The sequence below is a fragment of the Bombyx mori genome, chromosome 13 (assembly GCF_030269925.1).
Source record: "Bombyx mori chromosome 13, ASM3026992v2".
NCBI classification, from domain to species: Eukaryota; Metazoa; Arthropoda; class Insecta; order Lepidoptera; family Bombycidae; genus Bombyx; species Bombyx mori.
Genome location: NC_085119.1, coordinates 5672236 through 5687045, shown reverse-complemented (window position 1 = coordinate 5687045; position 14810 = coordinate 5672236). Strand labels below are relative to the sequence as shown.

At 36.1% G+C, this 14810-nt stretch overlaps 1 protein-coding gene across 11 annotated transcripts in view; it reads right to left on the bottom strand.

The window, feature by feature from the left end:
- Window positions 1-255: 255 nt before the first annotated feature.
- Window positions 256-14810, bottom strand: part of LOC101740969 (lipopolysaccharide-induced tumor necrosis factor-alpha factor homolog) — a 45635-nt gene continuing 31080 nt past the window's right edge. For 9 of the 11 annotated variants that reach the window (XR_009974619.1, XR_009974618.1, XR_009974622.1 and 6 more), the window contains 5 exons: window positions 12439-12709; window positions 6040-11213; window positions 5657-5797; window positions 2192-2462; window positions 256-861 (listed from right to left, as the gene is read on the bottom strand). Coding sequence is in view for 1 of the 11 variants with exons in the window: in XM_038014919.2 (XP_037870847.1) it covers window positions 759-861; window positions 2192-2462; window positions 5657-5672 (390 nt within the window). In the remaining 10 variants the exon portion in view is untranslated. Of the gene's footprint in view, window positions 862-2191; window positions 2463-5656; window positions 11214-12438; window positions 12710-14810 lie in introns of those variants that run through there. The other 2 variants (XR_009974616.1, XM_038014919.2) reach the window with 2 other exon arrangements.

Here is a 14810-nt window from a genome sequence, read left to right as displayed (position 1 = left end):
TCTGAAGAGAACGCTGTTGGCAGTAATCATTTAAAACCAAATGACTGCATGTCTATCGGGCCATTTAATTCTAGAAGTCTTTTTTAAAAAAAAACGAACATACTATCAAGTAATACGAAAGCGAATCCAGCGAAATTGTTATCAGAGTATTTCAGGATAATCGCGACGTCTCAGTATTGTCTGTCGAATCCTACGTCCTTGTTTCATCCAACACTATTCATGCCGGTCCTGAGATTTAGGTAATATAAATAAAACAATTTTTTTATTCTTTTACATAATGTAATAAAATACATTAACTAAATAAATGTGATCAAGAAATATACGAAAATGCAGCTTACAGGCGTAATATTTAAGTATCTTAAACTACAAAGTGTGGTCTAAAACGTAGGTACATTAAAGTTTGTTCTTTAAAAAATATAACAAAAATTGTTTTCCATCAAAAATAGTGTAGATTTCTTAGCATATTGAATTTATTGACAATCAACACTGATAATGTTTTGTTTTGAAAATACCAACATTCAGAATCGTATAGTTGCAGCCAACACTTAGGCAACTAATGACTGAATTTATACATTATACTGTAAAATAAAACTCTGTTTTTATATGTATCCTCAAACACATTTAGACCTATTTGTTCTTCAAGGTAAAAAGCGATATCTATTTAGTGCTATGCTCAGTTCATAGCTCAAAATAGAATTAAATAACAGAACTAGAATGTTATTTTTACAGTTAATGATCTATTGAACCAACTGAAATATTTAGCGATTGTAGCTTCCAATGTACGCGTTGCAATTCGGACAGTAATGGTTTGCATCTTTGCAGGAGTCCGTGCAGTAAGGGATACAAGCACATGGGCAACAACTGAAAAAAAATTAAATACATTCATATTCAAAAGTATACACAATATTTGCATGTCGTCGTGGTCTATAGGATAAGAGGTCTCGTATCAAGCAAAGCGACTGTGTGGATGTTCAAATCCCACAAATACCATTATTTCTATTGTTTTCACGATGAAGGAATGACATCGTGTAATAAAAATCAGACCCGCAAAAGTTGTAATTAGTTACTAAACAATTGAAATATAGACCTTAATAGGCTTCAGTAACAATTTTACATCGAGCGAGCATAAGCTCGTTTATCAGCCTTTTATGCAATAAAAAAAATGTTGCATGTTTGTAAAAGTATTGACGAATTCTCCCTACTTTCTTGATCTTCACCAGGTCGACACTGCAATTAAAGTCGAAGCTATCTATACTAATATTACCTATATATATAAATCTACACTGGTTTATACGGATGTTCCGTTATAACTACTGAACCATTCATCCGATTGACTTGAAACTTGGTATCCATGTAGAAAATACATGTATTTAATGGATAGGCTAATATTTATATGAGTGTTGGACTCCCTACACCAGTTGCGGGGGCGTTAATGATGAGAATCTTTGTGGGGGTGAGAAATAATAATGTTAATTTTAAATGCCCAGCAAAGCGGACGGGTACAGCTAATTTCCTTGTTTATTTTGTAAACAAGGTAAAGTTGATTGTTTTGGAAACGGCAACACAACAAGCAACGATCATTGCGGTCAATTGATGTAAATTTATCAATTTAAATGATTACGTGGCGACAAAACTATGTGAATATTAAAATACAACTTTGCGGTTTTTTTCATTTTTATTTTACTGCATTTACCTGGTGGATCTGGTATTGAGTGGTTACAGGAGCCCGCGGCGTAGATCTGAACCACAAACTGCCACGCTCATTGAGACATGAGGTCGAAGCTCCCATAGTATTGCATAACGTATTGCCCCACGATTCATACTGGAACGCGTGACTGCATCGCAGTAGAAATAGGCAATTGACGGTACCTAATTACTTCACGATGCTATTCCCTACATCGTCGAAGTCGTCCGTGAACACTGTCAAGTTGTTTTCTTAGAGCATTTGATACTTTCATGCGGGATTTGCGATATAGTCGCATCACTTCATACTTTTTTTTCCTACCTAACCGGTAGCCTTTAGAGGTTATGCCAGCGTAACAGAGCGAGTAGGTGAGAGCTCACGGGGCTCTAACCTGAAAGAATTTGCTACCGAAGAATTGCACCGCCAAATACTCAAGATCGGAAATCTTGATACTAGTGAAAGACGGACCACGATATCAGCCGTCAATTTATTGCGTTGATAACTTACCCTATTAGGCAAAGAAGCAAAGCAAACAGGTGGGTTTTAGTCACTGGCACGTGATCTACTCTGGTGACGATTGCCGCACTGCATGAAGGGCAGCTAGTGTTCGTGGGCTCAGGGCCCATTTGTTGTGCCGGAACAACTGTAACGAACTGCTGGGGGGGCGCGGGGGTGACGGAAGGAACGGCCGGGTATAGACCTGGCTGTGTCTGGTTGTTGTACGGAGGCGGATTTTGTTGAGGCGGTGCGTAGTGCACGCCAGACAAATCGGTTTTCTCTGAAATATAAAAAATACATAGTTTGGTTCGTTAAATTTTGCATTCTTTTCACTAAGGTAAGTTATTTCCTTCTTTTTTTTAAAGGCAATTAATTTAATAATAGAATTATTTATAGACAAATTTAAAATATTAAAATAAATATCAAATTAAATTAATTTTGAAATAAAATAATTAAAATTTTTTAGCGACGGTAACCACACATACCATCAGACGGCCCGCATGCTCGTCTGTCTACAAGGGCAATAAACAAAATTAGGTTTTTTATTTTATTTTAAGCCGAATGTTTTTCTAAGTATTAAAAGTTTCCCAAATCGCATAAAAATCAATGCACTCTGGGCTTTTAAATAAATGACCCGCTTAAATAAAGTTTTATAATTTAAATACTAGAATTTTATGAATACTTCTTAAATCTAAACAGAAAAAGGAAATATTATTCGTTTACGAGACTATCACGTTACTTTAATTTTATCATTAACATCGCTTCAGCGCTGGATCCGTAACATTATAAGAAAAAACAAATACAGCACTAAGCGCGATATGTGATTGTGCCAGTATGGAAAATCTACCACAGTATTGAAATCGGGAGCGCGAGCGAAAAGCACATATGAGCTATCTTAACGTGCGAGTGAGAAACAAATAAAACATTTTACTTCAAACCGAGTTAGTTCGAAAAGGACAGTTTATACTAAATTCAAAATTTCAAAAGTTCTCGTTCAATATACTTTCAAGAATGGCTTGAAGATGGATGGAAGATTTTGTTACAATGAACCTAATGTTTTGATTGTTAGTGTTTAACATATTTTACATAGACACAGAGCAATGTCCATTGATTTAACTTTGGTACAAAAAAACAATAACGCATGACAGTTCACATTAACAATACATTGCGGAACTTCCGCTTCGCACTACCTATATGGCTCGGTATATAAAACTAAGTACTCATCTTCGACTGATACATAGCTAATATTTTATTGTCTTGCCGAACCGACTAAAGAAACTTGTACGGCCACTCCCTGCCGTTGACGAGTGATCAATTTAATTCATATAAAATCTATTAGAAATCAGCCGTCGTTCGAACTTACAAAAGAATCTTCTTTTCATTACTGGGAAAAGACGGCAATGTGTTATCACCCACCTTGAGATATAAAGCCCAAGTGTCAATTGCATAGCATAATAACAGTCCCATTGAAAGCGGAACCCATTACTGCTTCGTGGCAGAAATAGGCAGGGTCACCAGACAATCTACCACCAGTTATAAAGTTGCCTATAACTGGTGGTAGGTTGCGCTATGACCTTGATCTGTGACCTGCGCCGATTGATTGCTTACAGATAAGCTATTATAGAGATGGTGGTATGGAAATGGTAGTGCAAGGTGGAGGGGGAAGAGGTCGACCGAAGAAGACATGGATAGAGTGTGTTAATGACGATATGAGACAGAGAGAGAGAGAGAGAAGTGAGTATTGAGATGACGGCTGATAGAAGAGAATGGAATAGAAAAATTCCCTGTGCCGAGCCCACCTAGTGGGATAAGGTGGAGTCAAAGAAGAAGCTATTATAGAGATGTCTTAATTGCCCATATAGGTGCACTTTAAGCCCATCTGATGTCAAGTTTTTTTTTTTTTTTTTTCCCTTGTAGGCGGACGAGCATACGGCCCACCTGATGGTGAGTGGTTACCGTTGCCCATGGACTTCAGCAATGCCAGGGGCAGAGCCAAGCCGTTGCCTACCGCTTAATACTCTCCACAAGCCTCGTTTGAAGAAGGACATGTCATAGCGCTCGGGAAACACCGTGGAGGGGAGCTCATTCCATAGCCGGATGGCACGTGGCAAAAAAGATCTCTGGAAACGCACTGTGGATGACCGCAGTGGCTCCAGGTAGTATGGATGAACTCTACTCCGGTGGCGGGCGGTGCGATGGTAAAAACGAGACGTTGGTATCACATGGTGTAGCATCAGTAGTTGGACAGCCAGGCCCCCACATTTATAATTATGTCATAGTGTCCCAACAATATTTTTTTTAGTAACTATCGTAAATGCTTAACATCCGGCCCAATTCGTAATATTATAGTACGGTACGGTCCATACTTTTAAGACTTTAAAAGTATGTTTACAATATTTATATATTTATAGATCACGACACTTGGGCATATTGATATTATAGTATTACAACGTGACATAAAAGATTAATGCAATTGGAACAACATCGTAATTAATCAAAGTGTGTTTATTAAACTGTGACGTCACCGCAGAGTAAAGTTAACCTATAGGTATCGATTTTGGTCACGTGACCCATTTTACTATCACAGATCATTGATATTTGATAGATTATTTTAACTATAAGGTTCTTTCACGATGACTTACTTCGAAACCTTCAAGATCTCATGATTTTCGATAGTAAAAATTCTAACTGAAGAAAACAAATTTTGCGAGAAATCGATTATAATGGTAGATTTCTAGTTTAATCAATAAGACCAGAGGACACGACAAACTTAATTTGCATATTTTGACAACTTATTCACGGTGACATTTTTATTGCCCTAGGTGAGTGAACGAGTTCTCGGCCCATATGGTATTAAGTGGGCACACCATATCGTAAATATCGCGGCCCGCCCTCAAATGTGGAATACAGCTCCCCACTCTTCAACTAACTGACCGATTGTTTCGCAGCAAAACTGGACAGCATGGCTTTTGGCTGGGCATGGTTTGAGAGGGTCACAATTTACCCAACGAATAATTTTCAGATAATACACACCGGATAAGACTAAGAATTCCATACGTACACGTGATGATCGCGTACGTGACCATGATTCTAGTGTAAACTATTTTAAATTTTAACCCCGCCCTATGATAATATCTCGGCAGTCGCGAAACTATGCCTTGAGATAATTTAGAAAAACAACTAGCTGACAAGCGCGCCCTTGGAACCGCACAGTGAACTGTTGTTGAATAAATTTGATTATTTATCACAATATTTTACAAGCACGTGTTTACTATAACGACTATTACAGCATATTATGACACGCGAAAAAAACATTAATAGATACTTATCTTCATTTAACTTTCAAAAATGACTCATTGTAATGTTTTTTTTACCATGGCCCTAACTCGGAGCATTAAATTATAACAGTGATGATGCCCACTTCACGGAATAACATTTGAACCGTGTCCCTAAAAAATAATTGCGAGTACTCACGTTCATTATGGGCCATTTCGATTTAGTTTCACGAATCACAAAATGTTATACCAGAGCTATTTAACGAACTATAAAAATGAATGGCGTCCACGTCCGCCTCGGACGATCCACGGTATCTGAATGTGTAATGTGAACGTCGAACTGTAAACAAAAAAACATTTCGGCTGACTGAGTCGAATCGTAGGCCTACATAGCTCCTTTTCTTCTAGTAATAAGTACTATTATTATTATTTTATCATAGTCACTATTCGAGTTTTATTTATTTATTGTACACTAACTGACCCGGCAGACTTCTTAGTGACTCAATCGATAAATAAAAGACCTAAACTTTTGTATAAAATAAACTTAAAACAAACAAAAGGAATTTTCATATTTATCTAAACCTTTTAAACCTTGTTGGACTTCTACAAATAATTCAAGACCAAAATTAGCCAAATCGGTCCAGCCGCTCTCGAGTTTTAGCGAGACTAACGAACAGTAATTCATTTTTATATAGATAGTCTAGAAATTGTGTTCTAAAATTAAACTAGTATTACAATTTATTTTTTATATGTAATTTTTAAAAAAATCAAGAATTTATTTATGGCAATGTATAGTAACAGAAGGTTATCTTTTTGAATCGTATGCTTTGTGGTATATGACAGTTTTTTTTATTTTTTTATCTTAATTAGCCGAGCGGTTTGGTCGAATACACGAATCTACTTGACCTTGAATTCAACTCTTACCGATGTAATTCAATTTTTTAATAAGTTATCACGAACACTTGAACCTGTTATAATGGACCGCTTATACATCATTGAAGAAATTAGGTAAACGAAAAAACAAAAGTGATATGCTTAATAATTACCTTGTGAAAACTAATTTAGCAGCAAGCGTTATAACGGTAACGTCGCTTTATGGTACTGCTAAAGCGCTAGTGTTGACCCACAATAGCACTACCCTATCTCTTTCTGTGGGTTTCGTAAAAGGTGAAATGTATTCATAGGATAATGGGCAGTGAATTCTGAGTATTATAAGTACGTACTGCGATCGCCAACTGACATTTTATGGTTCTAGAGCCTCTTGTACATCTGCACGGGTAGATACCTATCACCCTGCCTATTTCTGCCTTTTTTCCCTACCTATGCTGATTAGCCTTGAGAGGCTATTTCAGCTTCAACCTAACATGTAGGTGTAGGCTCACGGGGCTAAAACCGGAAGTGTTGCTAACACTGGCCCTTACAAGAGCAGTGCTTTGCAGAATCTACCACCGGATCGGAAACGCGACCCACTGAGAAGATCCGGTGAGAAACTCAGCGGGCTGTGTCTGTGGGATTAATTCACTCGTCGAGCCCTTCGTCGCAAGCGACGGGTTTGACGAGGACGGTGACCGGTGCTTGTGGTACCTAGAAGCACCCTATTTCTACCGATGAGACTGCCGCTATATATATATAAAACATTTTAAACTTCCACCTCATTTCTTAAGGTGCCCGTTTGTTTACCTATCTACAAAATAAATAAATAGTTAACACATTTTTCTCGTTTGAATCATACTAAGGGGAATTTCGAAGTAATCAAAACAATTTGACATAATTTGATAGCTACTATTAAATTGACTGGTAGAGAATGCCTTAGGCATTAAGTCCGCCAATGTAAAGTTTACATGAAGTGTAATAAATAAATAAATAAATTTAAGAAACGCATAACAAAATTTTATCAAAAAATAAAACGGACTTCAATAAAATAAAATGACAGTATTAATGTATTAGTTGTTAATAAACTATCCATTAGTTAGAAGGATAACTCAAAACGTTCTGATCAGATCTTGAGAAAATTCATAAGGGACCACAAAATAAGCACCATCCTTCAAATAACTAAAAAAAAAACAAAATCGGCTCATCTACAAGAAAAAAGTTTTTAGGTAATACACATAAAAAACCACAGTCCAATCGGACGTCATCCTTTTTTTAAGTCGACTATTAATTTTTATTAAGTTAATGTTATTATTATTACGTACAAAGTTATTATTCTCGAATTTTTATGAATTTCGGTAAATACTGAAAACCACGGACCGAAGCCAAGTGGAGCAGTTTTAATTTCGTCTGATGTTTCATCCTGCAAAAACTTCCGAACAATCCGGCACGTATTTAAAATTGTGGCTTTTTACAAGATAAAAAATAAATTTTTGGGTAAATCTAATAATTTGATGGAGTGGTGAAGGTACTTTGGTATGACTCATTTCCAAACTCTAGTAATTTCTTCCTTTAATTTTGCATATTTATGTGTTTTTTCAGTTATTGTTTTCTGCATATTATGGGTATTAGAAACTGCTATTTCAGAGCTAGCTTTTGGTGAACTATGTGAGCTACCTGATTGTGCCTATGTGTGTAATCGGTTTGTGTGAGTGTCAGGCACGCACTTGTTATATGTTGTATGGTTTCGGATTGACGATTACATTTTCTGCATTTATCATTTCGTAAATGAGAGTCTTTGATTACACATTGCATTTTCTATATTTTTTTTGTATTTATCACTTGATCCTGAATCGCGGCCATAAAGCCCTCCTTTTCTGGAAATAAATATCCTAATTTAATGTGATTTTGTTCTAGATCATGTATGTGCCTACCGTGAAGTTCCTTCTTACGCCATCTCTCTTTTTTTTCTGTTTCAAGAACTTTTGCAAATTTGTATTCTATGTCGTTTTGTTTCAGATTTGGGGGGATATATTTATCGTCTAATTTTTCAATAGCTTTGTGTATAATACTAGTATCAGATTTTTTTATTAAAGGATTTGCGCAGATTTTTTAACTAATTTTTCCATTGCATTTTTAAATATATCAGTCCTCTTCCACATGTCTCTCAGCTTTTCCTTATTATGATTATTATTAATATGATTATTTATTATATCAGCAGGGTTCTTTATATCTCGAAAGTAAATCTCTATCTTTTCGCACGAAAATGTACATACATAATATACTTACTTCAACGCTTCTACTTCGTCATTTTGATTACTGAGAAGTCTGATTTTGATATTCATCTTCGAAAACTCGAAGCATTGCATTATCTCTACATTAACTTCATATACGACCTGCGGAAGTGGTAAGTGCCAGAATTTCGGTAACGTTAAGCTTAACACGACTTTGAAAGTTTCGTGCATTCCAGTTTTGGGAATTATGGGTCGGGAATTCTGACATAATTAGCTAGACAGGTATAGGAATGCGGAGAATGGAGTTGAATGTAATGCGCATTGATAGGGACCACTTAAGCCTACACCAGGATCGCTAGTCCGCTGACATTCTTCAGTTCCTCCGTCAGCAACAAGATGGACCCAGCGAATCCGGTATTCGCTAATATATTCCCATTATATACGCAAGTACGTAATTTTTTTCACAGAAACGTTAGACTTAAATTTTATGTTAGAATTATACCATAAAACATGATATAAATGAATTAAGAAGAAGAGCGCTGTTCTTACAAATGAAACTACAATATCTTATCATTTCGCGAAGCGGCATAAAAGGTTATCTTTCTCTAGACAAGAGTGTTCAACTGTTTGAACGAGTTAGGTAAGAAATGTTGTATAAAATCAATCTATTAAAACTTCACTCAACTTTTTCTATTGCTTCTCTGTTAGCTTGAAACCATTAAAGGTTTGGAAGTGCTTCAAAAAATGTATATCAACTTCATCGAAATATAAGAATATTATGTTATTCTATGTTAGCGACAATATATTCGCTAACTTAGGCATTGCTAGCCATATAACAGCTCTGTAGCTGTGCAGACGCATGTGATTCCAATAGACAAGCCCCAGGCCGCTAAGGTGTCAATCACCGCCAACTTAAGCTTCCTTTTCAGGTATATCTCAGCAAGATAAAAATTTGGGATATTAATGGACGGGATGGGTATTTCGCTGTTCACGGCCAGACGCAGCGAGGAGCTTATAAAAAACCATTAAGGGGACGATGTGATATGGTTTAAGATACATAACATAGAATTCACCATCTCGTCCAGCAAAAGGCTGCGCCGGATCAGCGGTAGTAGTATGCCAAGAACCCAACAAACTATGGATACATGGGATGAAATGCATTATTGATAAATAAAATATTTTATTTATTTATTTATATATTAAATATATTATTGTAAATGCATACAATACTAAATGAAAGGTTCCAACATGTTTCATGAAATGCTCAATTCCGCGCAATTAGAAGTGAAAATCATAAAATCTGACTTAACCGATGTTGGACAACCACATACATGTTGTAACCCTTCTTATCTGTTTTCCAGAAATGTACATAGATTCGCACAAGACGTTTTATCTTATCGACCGTTTAATCGCACTTGGTGATCTTGAAAAAGCACACTATTGAGATAATAATATATCTATATATTAATACGTGAAGCAAAAACTTGTATCCCTTTTTACGAAAATTGCGCGGACGGGGGAGTATGAAATTTTCCACACTTATAGAGAATATAGAGAAGAAGTGCACAATGCTAATATATTTTTTAAATAATGCATATAAGATACATTAAATCAATAAAGAAAACATTACACACACTACATACCATGTATTTGACGCACACACGCTTGCACACTATTTATTGTGAAACTTTTGTTCTTGACGTCTGTTGTCAAATTGAGAATAAATTAAATATTGTTTGCCTTTGTTAATATTTTTTATAGTGTAGTCTTAGCGAAATTTGTGGTTATAGAAGTATAAAATACAATCATAATAGTGTACAAACTTACAGTTACAATTATTTATAGTCGAATTTCGACTACTGCGGGACCTCTAGTTCAAATAACTTTGTAACTTTTTTATTGTCCGTGTAGGCAGACGAGCATACGGTCTGATGGTGAGTGATTACCGTCGCTAATGGACGTCGGCAATCCCAAGGCCAAAGCCAAGCCGCTGCCTTTTTTACTCTCCACAAGCCTCGTTTGAAGAAGGACATGTCCTAGCATCATTTATTAATTAATCAAAATGATATGAGACACCATTAGTTGAGGTACCATTAGTAGTATAGCTATAGGTAGGCAGTATAACTGGCAGTAGGCCAGTAGTAAAACAATATTCCAGTCGATGAATAATTCACCTTAATCATCTGTGACCGGGAAAGCTGTAAAGTATTTAAAACGTCACAAATAATATATACACAATTTAAAAAAACCGAGATTAAATCTTTACAATTTAATTATGGCTGTATAGGTCTTTTTTTATACATATTTGTGCTATAATAACTCATCCCAATATTGGAAAATTTGTCGCAAAATAGTTTATTATAAATATAACAAAACATAAATAAAATGTTCTTGACCACAATATCTAATGATTTTTTTCAAATTGGGGAAGGATATATTGTGACATATTTAATATAAAGTTCACAAGAGAATAAACAGTTGAAGAGAGATATATGTACGCCCAACTGAAATAATGTTTTTTTTTTTTATTTGCATTTATCACAAACTCATCAATTTGTATAGGTTCCAATGTAGGCGTTGCAATTCGGACAGTAATGAGTAGCATTTTGACAGCTTTCCATGCAGTAAGGGATGCAAGCACATGGCCAGCATCTGAAAATATAAGATTGATTAATGATAATTAAGAAGACACAAGTAGGAAATCATATCAATCAATTAATTAGAACTATCATATCAATCAATTGGGACTATAATAATAACACGTATTATATATCACGGGCCGCTTTTGAAGCTGATCAATTAGTGTTAACTACTCAGACTGTTCTATCTGTATCTGTTATATTTTATACATTTTACTTCATAGGCTCACAATTATTTAAATATTAGACGCTCACTACCTTCTCTGGAAATAACGTGATTACCTGTCGTGTTGATCAAAAACTCTTGATTTCAGATTTTATTTTAAACTAGCTGACCCGGCAGACTTCGTAGTGCCTCAATCGATAAATAAAAGACCTAAACTTTTGTATAAAATAAGCTTAAAACAAACAAAGGGAATCCGTCCAAACATCAAAGGAAAAACAAAATTGTTATTTTATTTAATTCCGAGCATTTTCATATTTATCCACTTTTTAAACCTTCTCTAGACTTCCACTAATAATTCAAGACCAACCAACCAGACCAATTAGCCAAATCGGTCCAGCCGTTCTCGAGTTTTAGCAAGACTAATAAACAGCAATTCATTTTTATAAATATAGATTTATTTGGTCTGTGATCCATACAAAGAAGGAAAGACGCGTAGTTTAGTGCAAATAATAGGCAATAGTATCTATAGACCTTGAAACTTTTTGTTCTTAAAAAAAAAAGATATTCGCTTATAGTAAATTATAGTGAATCATAAATCCTATTCTACTGAATGTTCAAGTCATCGGACAACACTTTATTCGACTTGAAATAAGGTGTTTTAATTGCTCTAACGCGTATTTTTTCTGTGTGTTTGATATCATAATCGAGTCTCCTTTAAATCCTAAATAATCTAATTCATCGTTTTTTTTTGTCTCCGTAATTATTCATTGACGTTGTCGCAAAAACAGCGGACCACAAACACCCAATAACACAATATGGTCATAGTTAAATGTCGCTTTTGTGGACGAGCTCACAGCCCACGCGGTGTTAAGTGGTTACTGGAGCCCATAGACATCTACAGCGTAAATGCCGCCGCTCACATTGAGATATAAGTTCTAAGGTCTCAAGTATAGTTCCAACGGCTGCCCCACCCTTCAAACCGAAACGCATTACTGCTAAATAGACAGGGTGTACCTACCCGCGCGGACTCACAAGACGTTCTACCAACAGTAAAAATTAAAAATCTACTTACCCTATCAAACAAAGGATTAACGCAAAAAGATGAGTCTTGCTCGAAGCATCGTGTTGAACCCTAGTTACGATGACCGCGTTACAGGAGGGGCATGTTAAACTTGATGGTTCAGGGCCCATTGGTCGCGCTTGCACAACCGTCACGAATTGTTGAGGAGCCACGACGGGGACGATAGGAACATTAGCATATGGAACTTGCTGGGGCTGATAGTTGTAAGGAGGCGGATTTTGTGGAGGAGGCCCATAGTTCGCGCCAGACAGATTTCCTTTATCTGAAACATGAGTTTGTACCTACATTTAATAAGGAAAAGATATTAATATATTTTCTTTAGTTATGCTTTGATGGATGGACGAACTCACAGCCCACCTGGTGTTAAGTGGTTACTGCGGCCTATAGATATTTACAAATGTGCCACCCACCTTGAGATATAAGTTCAAGTTCTCAAGTATAGTTACAACGGCTGCCCCACCCTTCAAAGCGAAACGCATTACTACTTCACGGCAGAAATAGGCAGGGTGGTGGTACCTACCCGCGCGGACTCGCAAGAGGTCCTACCACCAGTGAATTTTTTCTATCAAATCAAACTAATATTATTATTATTGCTGTTGTTTTGTCTAGATGAGTGGAAGAGCTCATTAAAGCCCACCTAAACCCCCTGATGATAGGTATTTGGAGCGAATGGACATCACAACCTGAGTGCTGCCGCTCACCTTGAGACATGAGGTCGAATCTCATTTATATTCCGAAATTCCTGTCTTACCCTTCAAATTGGAATGCATGTTTGGTTTGAGGCCGAAATAGGCGGGACGGTGGTGCCCAACCATCTGGTCGTACAATATCCGTACCAGTATTTACGCAAATTAATTATTTTCCGGTTTTGATTGTTATTACACGATGCTAAGATTTATATATTGAAATTTCCTTATTGACGCTCACGTTTTTTCGAACAGGAAAAATTGCAAAATTATTTAGATACCTATCATCTCAAACCATACGTGACTTCAGTTTTGCACGACTTTATATTAAATTTAATAAAATAATACCGAAATATTTTAAAAGTATTTGATACGATAAGATTTATGTTTATATAACTATTTGTGTAATAGCTAAACACATTGCCTATGCGATGAGAGCCCATAATGACCGAAAACACAGATATCGCCACCCCCAATGAAGTAAAATCTGGTTTTTTTGATAGAAAACTTATGGTATGTAGTAGTTTAATTGTTTTTCAGCATTACGGATAAAGCGACGACAAAGCCATGCGGCCTTGGAACATGCACTATCAAATTTGTTGTTCTTATGCAGAAACTAAAGATAAGGAATTAAGGAATTGCGTAGAAAAATAGGTCTGGTTACTGCAGACAGTGATAGGTGCACGTGGCGTACATATATATATAGTACATAGCTTAGAGAGAGAGAGAGAGAGAGAGAAAGAGAGAAAGAGAGAGAACATACTTTATTGCACACCAAAACACAATTAACATCGGAAAGTCAAAAACAGTCAACAAGCAGATACGATACGTCTGAAGAATAGGCGATCTTATCGCTAAAAGACTTCTTCCAGACAGCCGTTTAATTACCCGAAATTCTGGACAGATAAAGATACAGCAGGTATATATGTTGCGGTGTACTATTAACAACACATTATTAAAGAAAATACATACATACAATAAATATATATAAGTATATGAGTCGTCTATTATCAAAGGTGGCAATCTGTGCATTTGGACAACAAAATTTTATTGATATGTCAATACAGATTGATTTGAATATAATCGTCTCCTTCAAAGAATACGGTTCAAAACCTGCATTAAATAAAGGTTAATAGTTAACCTGTTATTTATCTAAGATGTCGTTCCGAAGAGTTTTGTGACTGCCGATGGAATACAAAGTCAATAATTCGTTTTTCTGATTTACCAATCATTGTCCAAAAGTCAGATTGCCGCCTTTGATAATAGTCGACTCATATATCGTTAAACACAATAGCTTAGGTGTGCTATAGTAATATTGTATTAGATTTAGGTGATTTAGTGTTCGTTTTGTGAAATCACATGCCAAAATACGGGCTTTCGCTCATTTCAAATGTAAATATGTCAAGCACAATGCTCGCGAAAATATGCCCTAAATAAGAAAACATTTCAACTGTTTATTTTGTTATTCGATTGCAAAGGTGAACGAACTTGCTGGCCGAAGTTCTACCGGCGCTGTCCTAAAATGTATCTTAACTCAATTTAGGAGAACTTCGTCTTTAAAACTCCTTAGTATCCGTGGCATGTATATCATTTCCATCGCGTTGTGTTTACGACGCGCCAAGCGCCAAATATTCGCCCATAGATTACACAAAGGATGTCAGCAACAACACACTTAAA